Source organism: Trypanosoma melophagium (genome assembly GCF_022059095.1).
Source record: "Trypanosoma melophagium isolate St. Kilda chromosome Unknown ctg30segment0, whole genome shotgun sequence".
Taxonomy (NCBI): Eukaryota; Euglenozoa; class Kinetoplastea; order Trypanosomatida; family Trypanosomatidae; genus Trypanosoma; species Trypanosoma melophagium.
The window spans coordinates 120,773-146,397 of record NW_027125163.1 but is presented as its reverse complement, the minus strand read 5'-3'; the positions used below and the strand labels follow the sequence as shown (position 1 = coordinate 146,397).

The window sequence follows — 25,625 nt, the reverse complement described above, 5'->3', positions numbered from 1 at the left end:
CCTTTTTCATATTCTCTACTTCTCTCTTGTCATCTTTTTGTTTTCTGGAGTGGCTGGTCTTTCGAAAATAAGTGTTTGAAGGTATCTAGGTTTTTTGTTTTGAAAAGGAAACCAACAGGCATTGACACTAGTTTCTTTTTTTTTCCTTCTTTACCCCCCCCCCTTTTTTTTGCTTTTTGTTTTCTTTTTTTTTCTGTTGGTGTTTTTTTTTTTTTTTTTTATGTGCCATATTTCTCTCTCAATGCCAGTATTTTTAAAAACAATATGTCTGTTCTTTTTTGTGTGTGTGTCTGTATTTGTGCCTCCATTGGTTCGTAATTGCTTTGGGGACTCTGCAATGGCCCCAATGCTTTCTCTTGTGATTATCTCGCCATTTTGATTCTGACAATTCTTTAAATCTAGGAGTGTATTGTTTTTTTCTTTTTTTATGTGTTTGTGTGTCCGTGTAGCATGGTGAAGTTCCCTTTCTCATGTTTTTAAAAATGAAAACCTGTAAAGTTTTGGAAAGTTGATGGTAATGACAAACGAAGCTTTCAAAATGTCTTTTGTTTTCGTTTTTTTTTATTTTTTCTTTACTATTGATGATAGGGATTTTTTTTTTTAAAGGGAAAATAATATAGAGAGGTACTCGCAGTTTAAAAAAAAAGTGTGAGGAATTCCAGTGATATACCAAAATCATGTTTACTCTTGATTTTATGACATCATCTAGTGAAACTGGAGAATACTTTGCTGAGTTGGGGGAGCGGTTTTACCAGGGACCGAGTTCTGGTAAAAATGATAGTTCTGCTATTCCGAGTAACAGCCATTATACGGAACTGCAGAGTCATAATAATGATCACTCCACCAATATTGTTGCAGCTGATTTTTCTGAAGGTGGGTACTGTTATGGTAATGTTATGGAAGGAGATGAGGGGTTCTTACAACCTTTAAATGGCGAGGACATGGTTAATCTTAAACATACTATGCAAGATTATCCTGTTTTTGATTACAATGCTCCACGACCTAGTGGTAGATCTCACTCTTTGGTAACACCACTTTCACCTTACAAGTGTAACAACCATTACGGATGCAGTGCAGCTGTTCCGGGTTTGTTTAATGGTTTGTACGATAAAGAGTCAGGCTTTGGTTATGGTCTAGATGCTTTGATTCATGGTGTTCAGTTAGGATTTGGACCACAACCTTCGTTTCTAGTAGCAGCTCCCGCTTTTTCTCATGATACACGAGGTAAGTTACAAGATATTTATTACGATTTGGATGGTTTAGAAAACGCTACAATAACGGCAGAAACATATTCTTCAAAAAACAATACCTCTGGTGCAAGAGGAGGCATCCGTAAAAGGAGTAGTGATGTCTCTGGAGATGCAAGGGAACGGACAAATTTAGTGCCTTTTTGCTTCCCAGAAAGGCGCATTTCATCTGGTGAAGCTTCTTCTCGAGAGCAATATACCGATAAAAGAGAAGCCTTTGCAAGAGAGGCTCGAGGTTACATGCAGGAAATGGGTTTCATCCTTAGTCAACTATTTGGAGAAAGTGAAAATGATGTTAAATATGCGGGAAAGAATATTAATACCAACAGTGCTACTAAAATAGATGCAGCACATTTAGAAGCTGTATTAACTGGAGAATCAACTTTGCATATAAAATCCCCAGCGTCGTTATCTCGACCTTCATTTCGACGAAAAAATTCAGCTTCTACTCCCTTAAAAAATGAAACAATCGCACTAGCAAGTGATACACATCCATCCACACTATCTAGGCGCCAGGAAAAAAATACGTCTCTCACTGGGGAGAAGAAAAAAAGTGTAGATATGGAGTACCCTGTTTTTGATGACAATGCTTTACGTGAATCTCTGATGTGGCCAAATCTTGCTATGAAACCTGGGCGTGACGGGAATTCAACCAGAAAGAGATCTGAGACAAATTTGGACTTTTCGGGTATTCCTGAAGTATCCCCAAAACGGCGAGAATCGCTGCTTTCGCAAGAAGAACAAGAACAACAAAAAAAACAACCGCAACTGCAACAACATCAACAACAACAACACGAAGAAGAAGAAGATGATCATCAACATTTTGAAGGAATAATTGGAAGTATGGAATATCCATCTGTAGAAGGTCTTAGAGAAAGTGCAATGTTTTTGTCATCAGATGACCTTCCGTTATTTCCCCAATTAGCATTCAATGTTACGGGTAAAGAACTCTCAAAGATATCTAGGCCTCTTACAATGACACCAGAAGCAGAAAAAGATTTTTACATTCGCTTAGAGAAAGATTTACGAGAACAGGAACAACGTATCGTCGAGGCACGAAAAGAAGCCAATGACAAGGCTGCAAGACGTGTTTCAAGAATGGTGGTCATCGATAGTCGATATGCCAAAAAAGCAGAAGTCAATGTAAACTCTGATATTAATCAGATCAAGAAACTAGAGGAACAAAAAAGAGTAAATGAAGAACGACGAGCTCGTGTGCAAGCATTTTTAGAAAAACGTCATGCCAAAGTAGCTGTGCAAAAAGAAGTGAAACAACGTACATCAGAAGATGTAAAAGTAGACGATACATCTCGAAAATCACAAGATACTGAAGTATACACTTCTTCAGGGGTGCGTGCTTCCACTACAAGTTCTGTACGACGTTTACTTCACGGTTGCAGAAAAAGTAGTACAAAACCTTTGTTTCATGTTACCGCACCATATCTTGTTGAACAGCCACTTGGAGAACCAGCCAGTAATAAAGTGCAGACACAAAAACAACAACAACAACAACAACCGCAGAGGAGAAAAAGCGTCAACTCAAAACATCGTGTTGCCTCATTGCTAATTATGCAAAAACGAACAGTAGAGCAAAGGGATTCAAAGGTAAAAATTACTTTGCAAGGTGAGAAAACAATAGAAATACGTCAATCTCATGAAATGCCACGTTTTTTTGAAGTGGATGAATACGTAGAATCTCATGATGATAAAAGTCTGTACTCTATGACTCTCTTAAGATTAAGACGACGATTTCTTTCAGGTTTTAATGTAGCCATGTTTTTGGCTGGAAGCGAATCAGCATTACTATTGAGTTGGAGAGCTGTTCGTGAAGTAATGGAAGGTGTGTTTCGTGATCTCGGTGAAGAGGGTGAGTTATTTCTCTCTGTCGCACTTGTTCGCGAAGGACTTACACAAGACCTTCTTTCAGAATCCGGAAGAATGGTAAGGACAACGTATAACTTTTCAGCATTACTTGATGTTACTCTTGATAATGTTGCCTATACCAAACTGCAGGATTTACGACACCTTTCTAAACTTCTTGCACACGCTTGGGAGTTGGCCGGACTCCATCAAGCTCACCACAGTGGCTTTATCGCAATATCCATTATTCTAAAGCAGATAAAGGGAGATGATATTATTTTATCATCTATGTTGGTAACAAGTGGTAATTCTTCTGTGGATTACCTTAATGGAGTATTGAGAAAAGATGATCGAGAACCAAATCTTTTATTTAGTGCAGCTTTAGGTGGACCATGTTTTACAGTAGCAGTTTTGGCACTAGCTGAGGATGATGATGGTGTTGTGCAACTCATGAATACACAACGCAAACTTTCATCTATTACTAACAGGCCTGTCACCGTAGGGAGTGCGAAGCAATATATTGAGAGAGCAGAAAAGGAATTGCTTAGTTACGAAAGGGATGATAATTCTAAAACGATAAAGTGTAAATTTTTGCGAGAACAAATTGCCGCGTTAAAGGTTGCTTTACTTGATCCGAAAAAATATGTACCAAAAGAAGACATTAATGGGTTACACAAACGTCGTGCCATGCGGAGTAAGTATAATCCATGTGGTTATAAAGGGGTTTCCTCTGAGGATCCTCATACTGCGGTCTTAGATAAGAAGGAAACAGTTCCTGGTACTCTACAACAACAACAACAACAACAACAACAACAACAACAACAAGAAAAACAGCAACAAGAGCGGCGAAAGCAACGAAAAAGTCCACTGAAAGTTACTTCGGGGAACTCCATGGCAACTCCAAATACAGCTGTAAAAGCAAAAAATCCCAACAATCAACAAGCATCACTTCCATTACAGGAAAGGACACACGATAAACTAAAGCTACCACTTCCCTCTGAGAATTCTCACGCCCCCAAAAAGTCCCCTGTGAAAGCATCCCACACGGAGTTTCTACCCAAAACGGAAAGTGGTAAAAAAGATGTGTGTGTACTGCCAACTCTTGCTAACGTTTCCCCGTCTGCGAATAAGTCGATTGTACCCAGAAAAAGTGTCTCCAACAAAATACAACCACTAACGACGACTAGTCAAGCCGGTTTAGATACGCCCTCATTAGAGCTTGTGAAGCGTCGTGAAGGTCGACGTCAATATGCTTCTTCTACATCACCAGGAGCAGAGAAGGGACTGACGGTATTACAGAATCCTTCTCATACTGCAATATCTAATAAAAAAATTCCCTGTGATCCCACGCGAATTCCAGTGCCTCTTAAGCTTCCTCCTTGTAGGGAATTATCTCCTATTATATCTAGGAACGCGTCAATGAGTTACCAGAGTTCTGATGTCAAGAAAAAGTCACAAGGAGTAATAACAAAGAATGCTCCGTCAAATAATATTTGTCAGGATTCCGATAGTTCCCTTCCTCGTTCTCTTTCTGTTTCTGCTCCTGTTGGTGCGACAGCGAGCACAAGGTATATTGGTCTTACAGGGGTTCCTCCAAAGAAACCTATTTTCAGAAATCTTGAGGCATTATCTCAAACGATAAATGGTGTTGTGTTTTCTTCTAAAGAATCTGAACTGAGTTCTAGTGGAAATAACAGTCCAGTGTTTTGCCGTTCTACCGAAAAAGTTGTGCAGACAGATGGTATGAGTGAAGAAAGCCCATCAACTCCTATTCCAGAACAAGAGGAGTACATTGGAGAAGAATGTGAAGAAGAAGAAGAAGGAAATGTTAACAATAATAATAATAATAATCATATTGACGGTAAAGAAGGGAATGAACAGAGTTCTAAGGGAAAAGGGACTCCCTCAACTGAAAATACACCTTCTATCTCATCTAAAGTACGAACTCTCGTTGTGGTAGATTCAGGATGCAATGAAACAGCTAATGTAACTCATGATGAAACAATGGTTATTGCAATGACAGATGATGATTTTGAAGAATACGAGGTAGATGAAGTAGTTGAACGTTCAGATGATTCCGAGTTTGTGCAATCAAAGGTATTAAATGAATTACGTGATACCTTCCTTCTGGGATGTAATGCGGCTATCCTTGGTGCTGACAGTCGATCTTCTGCAATATCAACATTAGTATTAAAAAGTGTTGTTCATGAAGTACTTGACGGCATTACTGAAAATTCTCATTCTCCTCATCCACAAAATAGAGGTTCACTCAGTGTATCGATAGTCCAGCTAAAAGGTGAAACTGTCCTTGATCTTCTTAAAGAGAATAGCACAGCACAAAAGTTGGTGATAGCCATTTCTCCTATTTTTGGACCTTGTGTACACAATGTCAGTCGTCTTCGTGTTGATAGCGCCGTTCTTTTCGATTCCATGTTAACAACAGCTCTTACTCGAGCGGCAGAAAAGGAACGTGAATATGGTGTAGTATTTGTATCAATGGTTTTAAAACAGAAACAAAAAGGAGAAAAGGATGTCTTGGTATCATCCCTTATTACTTGTTTGGTGGGAGAAAATGTTGGACTCTATGCGGCTGTTTTGGATCGCAGTCCTCTTGTTCCACGTGCATTATTTCACTACGCCCTGGGAGGTCCCTGTTACACAGTGGCGTTGCTTGGCTTCAGTGGAGCAGAGACCCGAGCCAATCAAATGCTTGCAGTACAGAAGCGACTTGGAGAAGTAATGAACCGTCCAACACATCCAGGTAGTATTAATAAGTTTATTAGTGGTATTCACAGTGATCTTGCCCCTAGTTTACGTAGTAAACTAGAAGATCCCAATGTATATGAGTCCACAAATAAAATTTTACAACGGTTAGAGGAGATGGTACGAGATGCGGAAACTTTATTAAATGACTTCGAGAATGGTGAACCAAAGGCCTACCTCAATGACACAGAACCATCAAAAATGAAGGAGAATCGAACCGAACGAAAACCACCATTAGTGACTCTTACAAACTCTACTGATGGAAATAAGGTTCGTTCGCTTGTATGCTTTGAGGAACGACTTCTTGGAAATGGTTCTATTGCTGTTCAAGGAAATTCTGTGCTTACTCGCGTTGGGGAATTTGTCTGTCGCTATGATGTTGATGAAGTAGTAGTACGAGAGTCTGGTAGTAATTCTATGACATCTCAAGTAATTGATGATCTCGTACTTAAATTTCTTTCAGGGTACAATGCAGCTCTTCTCTCTGCTGATAGCAGAAGTTCTGCCGTGACACCTCTTATTCTCCGAAAGATAGCGTATCTGATTTTGTACAACATGGCAATGGGTTCTCAATCTGCTCCTGCAAAGGCTGAATTACTTGCCTCCATAGCGCTTGTTAAGGATGATGTAACAGTTGATTTATTAGCTGAAGATGAAGATAACACCTTTCATCGCTTTGAAGTAGAAACATCACCATTATTTGGTAGACGGTTGCGCGGTGTTTCATATCATATTGTAAACACAGCTGAGAGGTTTGACCATCTCCTCGCATTTGCTGTTGATCGTGCTGGACCCGCATTGCGATCTGAGGATCCTGGTATTATGGTTATTTCTCTCATACTTACACAATACTTTGAAAAACCAGGGCGTGATGTACTTGTATCATCCTTTTTGGCTACAACGGTATTCGATAATGTCTCTCACTACGAGGGTGTTCTTAAAAATGACCCTAATGAACCAACAAGTCTTTTTAAGGTTGCACTTGGTGGTCCTTGTTACACTGTTGCTATGCTTGGGCTATGTGATGAGGACGAAGATGCAGGAAAATTACTTGCTGTACAGATGGAATTAGCCCATATACGTAATCTTCCCTCACGTGTTTTAAGTGTGATGCATCATATACAAGATCTAAAAAAAGGTATTGCGATGCTTCGCAGTCACTCAGAATCAGCCGAGGATGAGCAACAACGAAAGTATATTGAGGAAAAAATTGCCCGGGCTGAAGGTTTCCTTCGTGAGGCAGTGGAAGTTCTGGAAGTTCCAGTAATAGAAAGGGGATTTGTTCCGCTTGGGTCCCAAATGTAGAAGTTTTATTCTGTTTCTCTACTCTCTTGATTTCCATTTTTCCTCTTCCATTTAATTCCCTTCCCCCTTTGTACAGCTACAAACCCCCATATGGTTATGTGAGTATGTTTTTTTTTCTTTTTCTTTTTAGTGGTGTTTTCTTTCTTTTTTTTTGTGTATGTGCATAATTATTTCATTTGCTTCTATTTCCCTTCCTATTCAATTTTTTTTTTCGTTTTAGAAGATCAAATGCGAGAAGGGGTAGGATAAAATAAGATTGATCCTCACTATTATTGCTACTTATTATCACTATTGTTAATGAATTATTTTGTTTTTGTTTTTGTTTTTTGGTAGGGAGGGGTAATGACTCAGTAGAGAATAGTGCCTGTGCAAGACGAGGATCGAGGGGGTGGGGGGAAGGAAATAAAAATATTTTAGCTACTAGAGAATCATTACTTATATGTGGACTTATTTCTTTTATTAACGCTCCTCGTGGCTCTTTCTGTGTTTTTTTTTTTTTCTGGAGCGTGTATATATATATATATTTCTCCCCCGAAATAAATAAGTGCTGTATCTCTGTGATACCACACCGGGGGACTTATTTTTACTTCGCACAATCTTTTTTTCGTTTGTTTTGTTTTGTTTCTTTTTTCTCAGTGCCTCTCTCTTTTTTGTGTCTCTGATTTTGATCTTGTGGTTGGCTTTTGAGAAAAATCGACGAAATCACCGATACTATCTCTTTGTATTTATACGTATTACCAGCACAATGCTGGGGTGTGATTGCAAAAGAAAAAGAAAAGTATAAGAAGATTGAAGTGTTACCCACGTGCGTTTTATTATTATTATTATATTATTATTATTATTATTATTATTATTATTATTATTATTATTATTATTATTATTATTATTATTATTATTATTATTATTATTATTATTATTATTATTATTATTATTATTATATTATTATTATTTTCTTCCTTTTTCGTTCTTGCTGTGATAAAACTGACTTACCTTGTATATTTTTCTTTATTCCCTTTATATATATATATATATTCTTCTTCCTCTTCTTATTCTTCTTATGTGATTACCCTCATAGAAATAGAAGTGACGTACCGCTGTTGAAACTCCAAAACCACCACGTTGAAAGTAGAAAAAAAGGGGGATTTTGCAGTCGGACAAGGCACGTATATATAAAAAGTAAGAACGAAAAACTAATACGTATACACACACACACACTGTGCGTGTGTAAGGGTGAGAGTGAGAAAAAGAGAGTCCCAAAACACGTTATTCGCACATTCTATCTCGTTTGCATACCCATAAGAAATAAAGAGAGAAGGATAGATAGAAATACCGCCATTATACCCAATATTATTATTATTCTTATTATTATTATTATTCTTATTCTTATTATTATTATTACTATTATTATTATTATTATTATTATTATTATTATTATTATTATTATTATTATTATTATTATTAATATTATTAATATGTACACCCACCATACAAATCCCACAGAGTCCGATGAAGGCTCCATGCGAGAGTCATGCATTGGGTCCAGAAGCGGCTCCGGCGGCACAGTCTCCAGCCATATGGCCTCCCCACAGCTGCGAAATCAGGAAATTCAGACCTCACTTCTCTCTTTCAGTAGTCGTAGTGAGACTAATGCGATGTATACGGACAATATATCGAATCCATCTCGCATTGGACCATCATCTCTAGCACACCGCTTAAGTAAAAAGGATTCAGGGGTTGGAACCAATTTGTCTCTCTCACCTAACGGGATTGAATCGCAGCCCTCGGTTGGAGCATTAAACAGGGATTATTTTGTCAATGGCATGAGTCATCTTGGTCACGCGAATGATGATAACAATTCAGTTGTTAATGGAACTCCTCCTTCATCTTCATTATCATCATCATCATTATCTTCATCATCATCATCGTCATCATCATCATCAATGCGCTCTTTATCTGGGTCAGAAACGGGCCACAGTCGTTATGATGAAAGTCTGAAACATATAGGAAAAAGAGTTGCATCCAATGATTCACCCGTACAGGTTGATATAGGCCTAGGTTCTCCGTATTCATCGCCTGGAAGTGTAGTACACAGATTTGGTAAAACTTCAGAAAAGGTATCATCACCTCCTTCATCCTCACATGACTCTTACTTCATATTATCACCATCTAGTTTTTATCCATCAACGACTCATGCATCAAAAAAAAAGGAACGATGTAAACGGGAAAAGTCTGTTATGGTAGTTGATGCAGAAGCAAATGTTAAGCCAGTAAAAGAAAAAAATAGTGGTATGGTTTCCTCTTCTAAAAGTCGAATAATAGTTGGATATAAACCCTCGTTGGAAGAAACGGGAGAAACGTTAACAGGTGGACAAAATATTGCAATGATTCTTCTGTATCCAATGACTTCCATTGACAGTTTTGGAAAGGAAGTTCCATCTGGAATGTTTTCTCCTATTGAAGAATTTTTCTCATCACTTTTAAAATGGGTAAAGTCTTCGGAAGTCGTAAATCTTGGTGTCTTTATGCAATTATCCCTTTCACTAGTTAAGCACGACCAAATGAAAGAACTTTTGCCTATGAATGTGAATGATAATGATGATAATTCTGTATTTTACACCAAGGCTAACGTAACATTTTCACCTTTATTTGGACCACGTATTACTAATGCCAATTATCGAGAGGTTTCATCCTTAACAGATATTCGGGAACTAGTATATGGGGCATTTAAAAAAACGACCTCGGATGATCGCCGTTATGGTACCATATTATTATCTCTCGTATTACGTCAATTGAGAAAAGAGGGTGATGATATTATTATTTCCTCATTCCTTGGTATAATGACAACACCAGAAACTATTCATACCATCGTTAAAAGACGGCACCCTCCTCTTATTGCCTCATTTTTTAGATCAGCTTTTCGAAATCCAAGGCTTACTTCTACTTATATAATACCAGTAACAATTAAAAGAGTGAGTTTATTGGAGTATGAAATGCAGTTAGTAAGGGATGTCGAACAAGTTCTTCGTTCTAATGTAATGAATCCATTAAGTGGTAATGTTTCAGCAAGTCTACGCACATTTATTCATCTTTGTATGGAAGACCTACGTGCGAAAAGTGCTGATAATAAATTAGGTACATTAAAGAAAACTACGGTGGATGAAGAAAACACCCTAGAAATTTCCTTGGCTATGACTTTTAATCGTCTTCAGATGTTTTCAGATGATATTTCACTAGCATTAAAAAGACCATTAACAGATTTTCCTTGCTTTTCTGATAGTGAAACGGGATCAACGGAAAAAATAAATGGATGTAAGATAAAATCTGAAAAAATATCTTCGCGAAAAGGGAAACGATCAAAAAGGAAGTCTAAGCATAAAGATATGTTATTAGAAAAAATTACGTCTCGTTGGGTCCGTAAAAAAACAACCATAAACATGTTTGCTGGAATATTGGGGGCACCTATAGGTGGCATTCGGCCACTCTTTACTGAATTTACACAAAAGAATGAGAAAGATTCACTTGCAGAAGAAACTTTTGACGATCATGTCTATTCTCTTCTTCTTTTAGAGAGAGTGGAGAATGCAAAACAACGTGAGATTGTTTCTATTATGAATTCAAAAAATGTGGTGGTGGAAACTGTAAAAGGGGAATGCAATGAGTTTACCCTTGATGAGATTTGTGTTACCCGACGTGACTTAAACAATACTTCCGCTAATAACGATGACGTTCTTGATGATAAACTAACGCACCACGACGGGTTCCCCAATTCTTTTCTTCTTAATCGTGCCCTTTCTCTCTTTGCCAATGGCTACAATACACTCATCCTATTAACCCGCGATGATGGCAGAAATAGAGGAGATGTCTTTGCCTCTCCCACCTGGCGACCACTGCGGAAGTTTGTAGAATCGCAAACACAAAATCATGTGGCTGGATGTGAACTTTATCTCTCTATTGTGCAAGTGCAATCACGTGAGTGTGTGCGGGATCATCTCGCCCAACGTGTACATCAGAGAAGAGACATTCCGGCACTTCCATTTCGTGCGGCATGGACACCAGCAGGGCCAGTTGCTCGTGGTGCCACCTTTGTACGCATACAATCTGAAAAACAATTTGTTGAGATTATTCGGGAATTGCGAAAAAACTCAAAGGTAGTTGGCACTTCCCCATATGGAGGTGTTAGTATTATTTTATCCTTTTTACTTAAACGAGTACTAATAGAGGGATCGAGTTCACCGCATTCTACGGAGGCTTCGAGGCATAGTGATGATGTCTTTCTTTCATCACTGACAATTTCGCTTGCCACACGAGCGGAAGCGTACCGATCGCTTTGGATTGAGGATTTTCTGCCGATGGAGCATGGAAAAAATATTTATCGATGTGCCCATAGGCATTTTACACTTGCTATAACAGATGTGAGTAGTTGCTCTTTAACCGCAACTGCTATGCTGGACACACAGGAGTTGTTAAGACGCACTAACGCACCTCATCCGATTGAACGATGGAGTATGCGGCGAATGCAGCAATACTTGGTGGAACGATGTACTATTTATATGCAGGAACTAGTTTCACGAAGGGGAAAGAGCAGATTGCAACTTGTAGAAGAGAAAAGGAGTCTTATTCTTCGCAAACCAGAAATAGCAACCCTACGGGATGTTGCCGAAGCACTAAGTTTTGCAGAACGAATGCGAAGTATTATTACAGATCTTATTGATGCCCCATTTCTTGCTAATCCTATGGCCATGGTTGAAAATGAGACATATGATATAACAGCACCACCCGTTTGTTTCCACTATCAATTTAATACATCGTTGTCCATCCCCAGCAATGATAATGATAGGGATAACAAACTCTCTTTTAAATTGCCAATACCAGAAAGGTCCTCTTCAGGAGGAGGAGGAGGAGGGTCCGCGTCTTACCAAGTGCAGATACCTTTTCCTCCACCACGTGTGCAGCGACAACAAGATCAAGAGCCAGATCAGAGGCAACAACAACAAGAACAGCAACAACAATCGGAACAACAACAAGAACAGCAACAAAAAAGACAACAACGACAACTGGAAAATACAGTTGGCAATAATAGTAATAGTAATAATAATAATAGCGCACCCGCATTTCATTTAACGACGAGTGCTGCGAAGAATGAAATGACTTTTCCTAATGTAGGACGATTTACGGGAGGGATTTATCCATTGTCAGCCGGTGCTCCCTCTGTTTTGACTGTGCCTACAATGGACAAGATGGATGTCAGTACTACTAGTATTAATAAACAGAATCGATTAATGCTTCGAAATGATACTGTTGACGTTCAGAAACCCTACTCAAAACGTCTAGATGATGTGGTTGAACGTGTCTGCGTGACGTTCGAAAAGCATATATTTGCAGATATAAAAAGAGACGCCCCAGTTCAGCCATTAGCTGCCGTGATTCTTGGTGCTCCTTCAGCTAAAAAAACAGTCGTGGTAACAAAAAAAGGTATTAAGGTAAAGAGTGAAGAAGTTGGAATTGCGGTTGTTGACAAACCTAGTTGTGCTGTTGCCTCAGCCTCTGATATGCCTAAAGTTTCTGGTATTCTGACAGAACTCATTGGTAGGTTTCTGCAAGGTTACAATGTCACGCTTCTCACGGCGGAGTGTTCAGGAGCTAGACTCTCTATGACAGAACCGGTCCTTTTAGACATTGTCCGTATGGCGTTCGAACAGAAAAAAGAGAAAACCTTTATTAGTTTTTCGCTCGCTTTTGTTTCTCATGGTGATGTTGTGCATGATCTTCTTTCTCCACCAGGGAAACCCTCACCCTCAAAGCTTTCAGTGCTTCGTAATCCACTCTTTGGAGCAACTATTAGAGATGGTGTGGTATGGCATGATGTAAACACTCTACCTGAAATTAATGCACTTACTGAACGAGCCGCAGCAAATCTATCAAGTCTTTTTGTTCAATATAGTAATGAAGATGTACAAAATGCTTTCGTTATGTTAAGTGTTCTTGCCAGATGTGTTGAACCACATGATGTGGTACTTTCATCTTTTGCTGCTTTTTCTGTTAGAGGAGCTATACACCTCTATGATCCTATTTTACCACAAAAACTTGGTGCTTCTAAAAATGGGGAAGGGACTTCACTGATTCACCTCGTCACTAAGGAACGTGCAAGTATTGCAAAATCTCTCTTTGTGTATCATGAGACGATGAATGAAAATGCTGCAGTTCGTTTTTTACAGGTACAAAAACAACTTAATGGATGTTTAAGTGTTGAACCATATAGAGGTAGTGTAGCGGCAATGCTGAAACGTTATAAAGGTGATACAAAAAATGGTAAGACAATGTGGAAAAAAATATTTCGATTACCGCTATTAGCAACAGACGAGAAAGCGAGTATAGGACCTGGTTCAAAACCCTATTTACAATACTTTGACACTGTTTTATCTGATACAAATAAAACTATCCTTTTAGATTCAGAAAATGAGGGAACTGTTTTCTTACAGCTACAACCACGAGAAGTGCGTGAGATTCATTGTAAAGAAAAATTTGAAAAATCGCCTTCTACGGTAGATATTATTCAGGCAATTTATAATGCTTGTAATCATTCTTCAACAATGCGTACTATAGTGTTTCTTGGTACGGTTCAAGATAAATGGAAGTTGAGAGAGAAAAGTGTAGTAAAAATCCTAGACTCAAAGAAAACTTTTTCCCTCTCTGAAGTTGTGCCGTTATCTGCCCAAGGAACCTTACCCTCTGAGAGTGTTCTCTCACAAGAACTTAAAAAAACTGTAGACCGGTTTATTCGTGGTTCAGCTTGCCTGGTCATATTTGGAGGTACTACCCACTCTGGTGCGGTCTCAACAACTGCTATTCATACTTTAGTGAAGAATGCCTTTAATGCGACGGCTCCTAAGCGACCAGGGAAACCAAAATCGTGGATTTCTATATCGTGTGTACTTATGATAGGGGACAGTACAAATGAGGGAATTGATCTTCTTTGTGATACTTCCAAACGTGTACCTAATATTCTTTTATGTACCGAGGTTTCTGAGGATTGTTTTCATTTGCGGGATACATTTAGATATAAAGTAAAAGGTCTGGATGGGATTAACTCACTTTTCGCAACTATTTCTAAACGCCAAAATGAGCAATTGGCTCTCCAAAAGAAAGAAGAAAACTATTTTGTATACAATATCCTTCTTTTTGACGAGCAACACGATAAAATTCCAATTGCTTCTATCTGTATTCTTGATCTTCGAGCAGCCATGTTGAAATGGACTCGGGAACGAGAAACGAAAGTATCATTTGCAAATGAAAGCGCTAGTAATCTCGTTAACAAACAGTGCCTCAATACGGTCATATGTGTTGAATCACATCGTGAGGACTCTTCACATGAATTGACAACTCTTATGGATTTCCAGAAACTCCTTGTTAAGGGTAGCGGTCTGGTTTAGGTGAACGACCAGTGAAATGTTGTGGTAGGATCTGCTGTCACTCATAAAGGAAAAAAAAAATGGCAAAGTAACGAAAAAGGAAGAGAAGCCAAGTATAATAATATGCAGGAATAAGAAGAGAATGATGAAATGTGGGTAAATGAACTCCTTTTTTTTCCCTTTTTGTAGTTCTCTTTATTAATGTACAAAAAAAAAAAGAACTTAAGGTATATAGGTATTTTGAATCTACTCTTCTTATTCTATCGAGGCGCTTGACATCACTCAATATTTATTTATTTATTTATTTATTCTATTGTGTTCATTTTTCATCCCTCCCTTTTTTTTTTTATTTTCGCTCTTCTGATCCTCCATTAGGTAATTGATCAGACAACTATTCTGTCAGCTTGCGATAAGAATGATCGAGTCTTACTGACTTTTATATCTTGTATAGGTTTAACTATTAGGAATATTTTTACTTCTTTTTATTCCTAACGGCGTGTCAATAGTAAGTTTCTGAAAGGCCCAACCAACCCAACCCTCTCCGCCCCGAGCGGGAGGCGGGTTAAAAGGGCTTCTCAGCACTCCCTTTTCGTCAGTTTTTAGGATTCTTTAATAAACAAATATCTGGTACAATTTCAATTTATTGTTTGTATTTTTTATATGATATGGGATTACTAGTAGTAGAGTTCAACTACACTGTTTTCTCTTGTTTCTTCTTTTCTCTTTCATAGGTGAAGTAAGGCTAAGAGTATTCTTAGCTACTATTAACATATATATCCCTTCATTGTGTGTTAAATCTACTTATGCTGTCATTGCTGTTTTTATTTTTTTTTTGTTTGGTGTACATCGTATCTGCGTAAGTTTTGACGCTTGATGGTCTGTGATTGTCGTTTCAGTATTTGTTCGCAACATGAACGTAGTGTGGTAGGCAAAAACCATGCTTTTATTTTGTTTTTTCTATTACATTTTCTTTCATTGCTGATGTCAAGGTATTTTTTATTTATTCTGAGGCTTTTAAAATTTCTATTATTATTTTTTCAGTTGAACAGGTATGATTGTAGAGTCGCCTCTTTTACATCATTTTTCTTGTAAGAAGTAAGTCCCTTCCCTTGTGTAAGAGTGGGAAGAAGCAGCACAAAGAAAGAAAGAAGAAAAAGACCAATTAAAGTAAATAGAAGTAGAGAAAAGAAAAGAAAAAAAAACCTTTGGGGCCGACGAGGTGAAAATAGTGAGGCGTGCCTGTATTTAAGACGCTGAAAGCAACTGATACCCCAGTAGGAAAAAGGTCCTTTATTTCTTACTGTATCTCATGACCCTGGGACACAGCAAGGGGTACAAGAGCAGAAGGAGAACATGTTATTATTTTTTTTCTTTCGTTTTCTCAATTCCTCAATATATCTTTTTTTTTTGTACTCCTTTTCTCTGCACGTGTATGTGGACTTCTCCTTGACAATTTCGTATCCCCTACCACATTTATCCTCTGTTTTTTTTTATTTTTTATTTTATTTTTAATCACTTTCATTACAGGAAAAGTAAACTAAGGCTGTAAAGCAAATGCCTCTCTTTGGAAGCTCCTCCTCCAATTCCAGGTCTGATAAGTCGGGGGGAAAGTCATCGGACTCAAGATCAACCAGGAGAGAGAAGTCTTCTTCTTCATCTAAGGCAAATGGAGGAAAGTCATCCTCCTCTTCGAAACCGGTGAGGAAATCATCAACTACATCGTCAACTCGCAAGCCTGAGAAGATCTCTCGCAGTTCAAGCAAGGGAGATATAAGACACGATTCATCAATGTTAAAAAGTTCGAATCCGGAAAAAAATAAAACTGTTGTGCAACGACGAGTCAGTGAAGGAGCACATCGTCCGAGTACCTACAATGCTGCTTTGGATAAAACGTCGGCAACGAACGGAAGACCACAAGCACGAGTAGAGAATTACCCAGAGGTAGGAACACGACACTTGAACAGCGATAACAACAAAAACAACAGCAACAACGCTCAGAGCAATATAATTGGTGGAAATAATACTTCCTACAATGATACACTAAATCCGGGAAGGGATCAATATGTTCAAGACACAACACGGCGTGAGGCTCCTGGTTCAATTTACAATCCAGAGATGAACGGTCCTGGTGGAATGATTGGGTACGGCTCAGGAGGACCGGGTGGTCAAACAGGTTCCGCATACGGTAACCAAATGGGTATGGGAAGTATGTACGGCCCAGGTGGACTGGGTGGTCAAACAGGTTCTGCATACGGTAACCAAATGGGTATGGGAAGTATGTACGGCTCAGGAGGACCGGGTGGTCAAACAGGTTCCGCATACGGTAACCAAATGGGTATGGGAAGTATTTACGGCTCAGGAGGACCGGGTGGTCAAACAGGTTCTGCATACGGTAACCAAATGGGTATGGGAAGTATGTACGGCTCAGGAGGAGCGGGTGGTCAAACAGGTTCTGCATACGGTAACCAAATGGGTATGGGAAGTATGTACGGCTCAGGAGGACCGGGTGGTCAAACAGGTTCCGCATACGGTAACCAAATGGGTATGGGAAGTATGTACGGTCCAGGTGGACTGGGTGGTCAAACAGGTTCTGCATACGGTAACCAAATGGGTATGGGAAGTATGTACGGCCCAGGTGGACCGGGTGGTCAAACAGGTTCTGCATACGGTAACCAAATGGGTATGGGAAGTATGTACGGCCCAGGTGGACCGGGTGGTCAAACAGGTTCTGCATACGGTAACCAAATGGGTATGGGAAGTATTTACGGCTCAGGAGGACCGGGTGGCCCAACCGGTTCTGCATACGGTAACCAAATGGGTATGGGAAGTATGTACGGTCCAGGTGGACCGGGTGGCCCAATGGGAAGTGCTTACGGCTCCCAACTTGGAATGGGAGGTCCTATGCCTCCGATGTTTGGTTCTCAAAGGGGTATGGATTCTGCGTACAAGCTTACGTCGCAGTTGGGAATTGTGCAAAGGGTTCCGTCTCGCAATGTAACTTCTCTGTCCGGTAAGGGAGGGGGCATCAACAGCATGTACGGTCTGGGAAGTATATACGGTAATGGTGGGACTGGTATTAGCCTAATAGGCCTCAGTAATCCTTGGACACCTGTATCTGAAGATTCCAGAAGTAGGAGCGGACAGGAAACCCCTTCTATATCACCGAGAAACGGTGGTCTGCAGGGAGAAAACCACATTGTTACAAGGTCCCAAACCACTTCTTTATCAGCCAAAGGTGCAGAAAAAGGTACCAAAACAACAGAGAGAGATTTCAAAGCAGCGGACAAAGTTAAAAGTGTTTCTAAGGACCATATTCTTGCCTTGATGGCAGTAAGTGACAAGGCCGACTCCAAGGTCACTCTAAAGGAGAGTGAAAAGAAAGTATCGGTTAAGGGCTCCGATGGAAAAAATGTCGACTACGAGGCGGATGAAGTGCTACGTTTGAGCAAGGTTACGACTGAAAATTCCACGCTTCTAAAAGAACTTCTCCAGCAGGTGGAAGCAAGTCATAACGTTGCTGTTTTCTTGGCTAGCGCCAAGACTGATCAGACTGCATGCTTGGGTGTTGCACAGACCTTCCTGAAATCTGTCATGGCAAGCCTTGCGAAGGCCGAAGAGAAAAATGGGCTCAAGTACGAGGCTCATATGACTGCCGTCGCGATGCCATCACATGACTCTGCCAGAGATCTGTTCGCCGGTGCATTTGCACGGCCCAAACCTCTTCGCTTTGGATCGAATCCCCTGTATGGTGTGTGTCTGATGAATCTCGAGGAAAAGCCAGTGAAGGGCGAAATGGATGCTGAGAAACTCCTGCAGGATGCAATGAAGAGGTCAACAGACACCAAGGAAACAGTTTTGGTACACATGGTTCTTAAACAGATCAAGAAGTCAACCGGAGACAAGGTTGATGTGGGCCTCTCGGCTATCCTTATGGTATTTGTTCGGGAAAATGGTGACTACCTTGCTGCTCTTTCAAACAAGGATGAAAAGGTTGTGCCTGTACCTCTCTTCAAGGATGTGATAGGAGGTGGCAGCCGTTCACTTGTTGTCACTGCTATCTCTGGAAGTGATGCTGCAACAGAGGCCAAGATTCTCGGAAATGCTGAAAAACTGCGGAGTGTGCAGAACACCGCTCCACGCAGCGGCAACGTTGCCCGGTTTGTAGAGTTTACTGGGGAGCAGGAAAAGAAAACTGCTGCAGCCGTTGAATCAGCAAAAGATAGTAAAGAAAAAGCACAGCATGAACGGATCTTGGAGAAGTTGAGGGTTATGCTGACGGATGGAAAGGAACTTTTGGCCAAACCTGAGACTACAAAACCGAAGGTATATGCGGCAGTTCGCGTAAAGGATGGAAAAGCTTCTGGCACTCCCTAGTTCAATTTGTAGGTGTAATTTTTTCAAATGAAAGGTATTGCTCCTTTTTTTTTATATATATTTCTTTTTTTTTTTAGTGCATGGCGACATAATGGTTTCCTAACAGCATATCAGTGGGTTAAAATAGCAGGTATGTTGTATTTTTATTTTTATAGCGTGGTGATGAGTTAAGAACTAATGTTAGCTCGTAAGTATTGTAAAATGAGAATTGAATGAAAGAAAGCCAATAATAGTATTTCTGTTTATAAATTCTACTTGATTCAGAACAAATACCATTAATCTTAGAATATCCATACTAGGAAAATGTCAAATATAGAGAAACCATATTCCCATTCGGCCAAGAGAAACAGGAATGTATGCGTAACTGAGAATATGATTGGGAAATCCCTAGTGGCTCCCTTGATAGACAGAATAAAGTTATTAGTTTTATTTATTTTTGTTTTTATTTTTCCTCATCCCACTTTTTCTTCTATTGTTCCTGTGTTAATTGGATTTTTCTGTATTTCTTAGATGGATGGGGCAGCGAAAAGAAAAAGAGTTTTTTTTTTTGCCAGCTTGCGATAAGAATGATCGAGTCTTACTGACTTTTATATCTTGTATAGGTTTAACTATTAGGAATATCTTTACTTCTTTTTATTCCTAACGGCGTGTCAATAGTAAGTTTCTGAAAGGCCCAACCAACCCAACCCTCTCCGCCCCGAGCGGGAGGCGGGTTAAAAGGGCTTCTCAGCACTTCCTTTTCGTCAGTTTTTAGGATTCTTTAATAAACAAATATCTGGTACAATTTCAATTTATTGTTTGTATTTTTTATATGATATGGGATTACTAGTAGTAGGGTTAAAATACACTGTTTTCTCTTGTTTCTTCTTTTCTCTTTCATAGGTGAAGTAAGGCTAAGAGTATTCTTTTCGCTTTTTTTTTTGATGGGTGATAGGGAGAGAGAGGTGCGTTCGGTTGTGTTTGTAATGTGAGTAAAATAGAGCCATGGTCATGATACACTGTCACTCGGTTCTCTAATGGATTCCCTTTTTCTTTTGTCTGTGTTTCTTTTTCTCGATTTCTTCGTGATATTTTTGGGGTTCTAGATAAATTTATTTTCAGATGTGGTATAGACTCTTTCATACTCTCTTTCCCCCCCCCTCTCTCTCTCTCTCTCTCTCTCCCTTTCACTCTTTCGGATACAGATACCTTTTTCACTCTCTTTCATTTATTTTTGTTTTCCATTTCTGCTGATGGTTGATGTGATGTATACACCTCTCTGTACCTTTTTTTTGTTGTACTACGGCGGTTTTCTCTGTAGTTGCCTTTATTTTTCTTTTTTTTCTGACTTTTTTTTCACTATTTTCTCTGTTCTGACAGTGAATGACATATTGGAGAGCTGTTTTGTTTCTGTTTGGGGGACATTTATGAAGGCGTTGATGACACTATATTGTGCTAAAGTGCAGGGAACAGTTCTTCCAAAGAGCCCCACCTCCTATGTTGTTCTTCATTTCCACTTTTCATCGGCTTATTTTTCTTCTTTTACTATGTTATATTTCTAGTTTCTTTTTCTTCTGTTCATTGTTTTTTTTTTATTTCTCCCCGATCTCGGTTATTTTAAGCTTTTGTTGCTGTTGCAACTCAGCGCACGTTATCGTGTTTTATAGTATACCAAAAATAAGTGACTTGTAAGATTTGTGTTTGGATTTGTTCCCTTTTTCTTTCCTTGTATCAAGTCATCCTAAGTGAAGCAAACCAAACGCAGAAAGAAAAAAAAAGGGAAACCACAGCAAAAAGAAAAAAAAAAGAATCCAGAGAAATAACACCATGCCAAGCGATAAGAAGTCATCAAGCAAATCCTCTAAGGGGAAAACGAGTTCCTCAACTTCGGAGAAGTCTAACTCGTTGAAACACAGTTCAAGTGGACGAAAAACGACGTCCAAGAGTGACCATAAAAGTGCAAACCCCAGATCTAATTTACAGCGCACGTCAAGTGAAAGGGACAATAAGGCTCTCATGCGTCGTAACAGTGTGGGAAGTTTAAAGCAAATACCAAGTGGGAGAGGGGTGAGCGATCCCTCGAAGCCAACCAATTCAGTCTCAAGTGGAGCACCTAACCCAAGTATAATGAATAACAAGCCTGGAGCGCCCCCTCCAGATGGGATGGCTAATCCCGGGGTACCCCCTCCAAATACAGTGAACAGCAAACCAGGAGCGCCTCCTCCAAATATAATGAATAACAGACAAGGAGCACCTCCTCCAAATATGATGGGGAAACCAGCTGGTTCCCAGGAAGGTCCCATGGGGATGCCACGCAATGGTTCCGCATACGGAGGTGGTGGAAGTATGTATGGAGGGATGGGAAACCAAATAAGCAGCGCCTACGGTGGTATGGGAAATCCGAGCAGTGCATATGGAGGAATGGGACAAAATAATGGATCTATGTACGGAGGAGGAGGAAGCATGTACGGTGGGATGGGTTCACGTCGGGGCTCTATGGGTGCCAATAGTGCATATGGTATGAATGGACAGGGCGGTGGTTCGTTTTACGGCCAAGGAATGGGTGCTTCTCGTGGAATGAGTGGTTACGGCAGCATGTATGGCAGAGGTGGACCTGGTAGTCAAATGGGGTCCATGTACGGCATGGGAAACTCTATGTACGGTATGCGAAGCATGTACGGTATGGGAGGATCTATGTACGGTATGGGAAACTCTATGTACGGTATGCAAAGTATGTACGGTATGGGAGGTCCTATGGGAAGCATGTACGGTATGGGAGGTCCTATGGGAAGCATGTACGGTATGGGAGGTCCTATGGGAAGCATGTACGGTATGGGAGGTCCTATGGGAAGTATGTACGGTATGGGAGGTCCTATGGGAAGTATGTACGGTATGGGAGGTCCTATGGGAAGCATGTACGGTATGGGAGGTCCTATGGGTATGGGTATGGGCAGCATGTACGGTTCGCAAAGAGGTATGGGTATGGGCAGCATGTACGGTATGGGCAGTATGTACGGTCATGGTGGACCTGGTGCTAGCTTTATGGGTATTGGGGGTCTTTGGGCTCCTACCTCTGAATACCGCTTGAAGAGGAAGCAGGATCCTGATCTCCCAGAGAATACTTCATCGACCAAACTTACTCAAGAGGCCAAACGTTCTCAAGAGGCCAAACGTTCTCAAGAGGCCAAACGTTCTCAAGGAAATGAAGAAAGCACTGCAGTAAAGCCTGACTCAACGACTGAAGAAAAGAACAAACCCAAACCAGAAGTGAAAAGTGGGACCGATGGAAAGTCCAGAGAACTTGAGGTTCCAAAGAAAGAAACAGAAACCGCCACTGAAGACATGATTCAGCTTGACAACCGAATACATTCATTGATAGCAGTAAGTGACAAGGCCGACTCCAAGGTCACTCTAAAGGAGAGTGAAAAGAAAGTATCGGTTAAGGGCTCCGATGGAAAAAATGTCGACTACGAGGCGGATGAAGTGCTACGTTTGAGCAAGGTTACGACTGAAAATTCCACGCTTCTAAAAGAACTTCTCCAGCAGGTGGAAGCAAGTCATAACGTTGCTGTTTTCTTGGCTAGCGCCAAGACTGATCAGACTGCATGCTTGGGTGTTGCACAGAACTTCCTGAAATCTGTCATGGCAAGCCTTGCGAAGGCCGAAGAGAAAAATGGGCTCAAGTACGAGGCTCATATGACTGCCGTCGCGATGCCATCACATGACTCTGCCAGAGATCTGTTCGCCGGTGCATTTGCACGGCCCAAACCTCTTCGCTTTGGATCGAATCCCCTGTATGGTGTGTGTCTGATGAATCTCGAGGAAAAGCCAGTGAAGGGCGAAATGGATGCTGAGAAACTCCTGCAGGATGCAATGAAGAGGTCAACAGACACCAAGGAAACAGTTTTGGTACACATGGTTCTTAAACAGATCAAGAAGTCAACCGGAGACAAGGTTGATGTGTGCCTCTCGGCTATCCTTATGGTATTTGTTCGGGAAAATGGTGACTACCTTGCTGCTCTTTCAAACAAGGATGAAAAGGTTGTGCCTGTACCTCTCTTCAAGGATGTGATAGGAGGTGGCAGCCGTTCACTTGTTGTCACTGCTATCTCTGGAAGTGATGCTGCAACAGAGGCCAAGATTCTCGGAAATGCTGAAAAACTGCGGAGTGTGCAGAACACCGCTCCACGCAGCGGCAACGTTGCCCGGTTTGTAGAGTTTACTGGGGAGCAGGAAAAGAAAACTGCTGCAGCCGTTGAATCAGCAAAAGATAGTAAAGAAAAAGCACAGCATGAACGGATCTTGGAGAAGTTGAGGGTTATGCTGACGGATGGAAAGGAACTTTTGGCCAAACCTGAGACTACAAAACCGAAGGTATATGCGGCAACAAAATCCCCAACTGGTAACAGCGAAGAACAACAAGAGGTGAAACCTCTCACCTCTCGATCTGCTACTAAAGAGAGGGAACTTGATACTGATGCTGTTGCAGTCAATAAGGTGTCGAATGATGTTAAGTCAGCAAATAATAGGTCAAGGGATATGGTTGTTGATAATACCAAAGAAAAAGTGGCTGAACCCTGGCAGAATTCTTCTAAAATTGTGGTGGCTGTTGGGTCTAAGCCTACAAGCAATACTATTGAAATAACCGTGGGAGGCGAAAAGAAGAGGTTCAGTGTCGATGAACATATTGGAGCAGTTGAAGGTTCTCCAGTAAAGTCTAATATTGCAGACAAAATGCAGACTCTTTTGGCGAATGGACACAATGCAGCACTCTTGGCTGCAGAAATGGTACCAGGGTTGGCTATCAACAAGCAAGTGGTATGGAATCTTGTGGAGGGAATATTAAAAGGGGCTATGGCAGAGAAAACTGGTGTGACCAGAGAACTTACACTTTATATGTGTGTTCTTAAAGGAAGACAAGTGGTCTCGGATTTGTTCGGCAAATCAGAGACGCAACCTTTGGTTGTTGCTAGCTCTCCAGTCTATGGTGTGGTTGTGAGTGGAACAGAACCTAAAGTCTTGAAGAGTGCCTCAGAAGTGGATTCCGCTCTCCAATCTGCTCTCAAAAAAGCTATTTTTTGGGTAAAGGATGATGAATATATTGTTTGCACGGCGGTCTTAAAACAGATTCTTGAAAATGATGTGAAGGTGTCTTCGTTGTTTGTTACGAGTTCACTTGATATGAGGCCTTATGTAGGAATAATGGAGAAAAATCCGAACTACTCGCGACAATTATTTGGACATGCTATGACTGGTTCATGTTCGACAGCTGTGCTTGTTACGTACGCGACTATGGATGAAAAGGTCAAGGAAGCTCTTAATGCAGATCGTAAAATTGCCCTTGTGACCGGCAAACCGCGTAGTGGTAGTGTCAAGCAGTTCGTTACACAAATGGAGTCAATGTTGTCAGGGGCAGAAGAAAAATTGAAGAAAGCTGCTACAACAACAGAAAAAGAGCACGCTGAAGGATCTTTGAAACACCTAAAGCGGTGTATTACAGACTACAAAAAACTCCTGGAAAAACCAGCTGTAACTCAACCCGCTGTATATACCCCATATCATGAAGAGAAAGGAAAAGAGAAGGATAAGGAGAATGGTAAGGAAAATCAAGGTGAATCTGCAGTTCGTGTGGTGGCTGTTATTACAGAAAAGCGTGGTGTCAGCTCACCCAGTGTAACGGACGGAGACAAGAGCTTTACTGTCAAGACTAGTGATGGGGATAAACAGTTCCGAGTGGATGAGGTAGTGAAACGCACTGCACAAGTTTCCAGTATTCGTTCTACCACAGTTGATAGCACGATTCCTTACTTTCTCAAGGGTTGCAACGTTGCCCTATTAACTGCTGATGATGAGGGATTCACGACCGGTGCTGAATTGCTGGAGCGTACAACTCGAAATGTGTTTGCAAAACTCACTCCGGAAGGTGAAATTTACTTTGTCCTCGCCGCTGTAAAACCTGATGGAAGTTTGGCGAAAGATCTACAGCGCGCTGGTGCAGACTATGAACCACTGACGGCTTCCTCTTCACCACTATTTGGCCCGTGTGTGGCTGATGCGACGATGGTGCGGATGAAAACGCCTGAGAGTATTCTCGCCCGGATTAAAGCAGCCGTTTCTGTGTGCCAGTCGGAGAAGTCTGTACTGTACAGTCTTCTCGTGTATAAGGGAGTGCAGTTGGCAGAGAAGGATGTGGTTATTTCTTCCTTCCTCACAGTACTGGCGGGCAGCCATGTGGAGATGTACAACAAGGCACTGGAGGCACGACCTAAGGATCGTGGACTTTTGCAGTTCGCCCTCGGTGGCCCGTGTATCACCACCTTCGCTCTCGGCCTCACCACAAACCCCACGAAGGAAGATGTTGTGCTGGAAATCGGGGAACTCGCGAAGAAGACATACGGCACTTCCAACGCCAGTGCACGTCCAGGTGGTTTGCGGCGGTTTGTAGCTTTTTCCTCAAAGGCACTTGGGCAATTGGTTTTGTCGTTGAAGGGGGCGTCGGGTGCCGAGAAGGAACGCCTCAGTGGCAGCCACGCAAATGTGGAGACGGTTCTCAAGGACGCAGAGGAGATGCTGCGTGATCCAAAGGACCGTGCGCCAAATGTGTACAAGCACAATTAAATAAAAGAAAAAAAAAGGAAAAGAAGGGGGAGGGGTAAAGTACCAAGGAAAAAAAAAAAATGATGGGATG

The 25,625-nt window shown here is 40.8% G+C and overlaps 4 protein-coding genes across 4 annotated transcripts; all 4 read left to right on the top strand.

Moving 5' to 3' along the window:
- Nucleotides 1-677: 677 nt before the first annotated feature.
- On the top strand, nucleotides 678-7,175 carry LSM04_006182 (uncharacterized protein; the record flags this gene model as incomplete). Its single annotated transcript, XM_067333648.1, has 1 exon — nucleotides 678-7,175. The coding sequence occupies one exon, from the start codon at nucleotides 678-680 to the stop codon at nucleotides 7,173-7,175; it is 6,498 nt and encodes a 2,165-aa protein (XP_067189498.1).
- A 1,517-nt stretch (nucleotides 7,176-8,692) lies between these two features.
- On the top strand, nucleotides 8,693-14,605 carry LSM04_009012 (uncharacterized protein; the record flags this gene model as incomplete). The annotated part of the gene is made up of 1 exon (XM_067333647.1): nucleotides 8,693-14,605. One exon carries the CDS (start codon nucleotides 8,693-8,695, stop codon nucleotides 14,603-14,605), a length of 5,913 nt encoding a protein of 1,970 aa, XP_067189542.1.
- A 1,533-nt stretch (nucleotides 14,606-16,138) lies between these two features.
- Nucleotides 16,139-18,958, top strand: LSM04_006342 (uncharacterized protein; the record flags this gene model as incomplete). Its single annotated transcript, XM_067333646.1, has 1 exon — nucleotides 16,139-18,958. One exon carries the CDS (start codon nucleotides 16,139-16,141, stop codon nucleotides 18,956-18,958), a length of 2,820 nt encoding a protein of 939 aa, XP_067189503.1.
- Nucleotides 18,959-20,764: 1,806 nt separating this feature from the next.
- On the top strand, nucleotides 20,765-25,555 carry LSM04_004748 (uncharacterized protein; the record flags this gene model as incomplete). The annotated part of the gene is made up of 1 exon (XM_067333645.1): nucleotides 20,765-25,555. The coding sequence occupies one exon, from the start codon at nucleotides 20,765-20,767 to the stop codon at nucleotides 25,553-25,555; it is 4,791 nt and encodes a 1,596-aa protein (XP_067189468.1).
- Nucleotides 25,556-25,625: the final 70 nt, after the last annotated feature.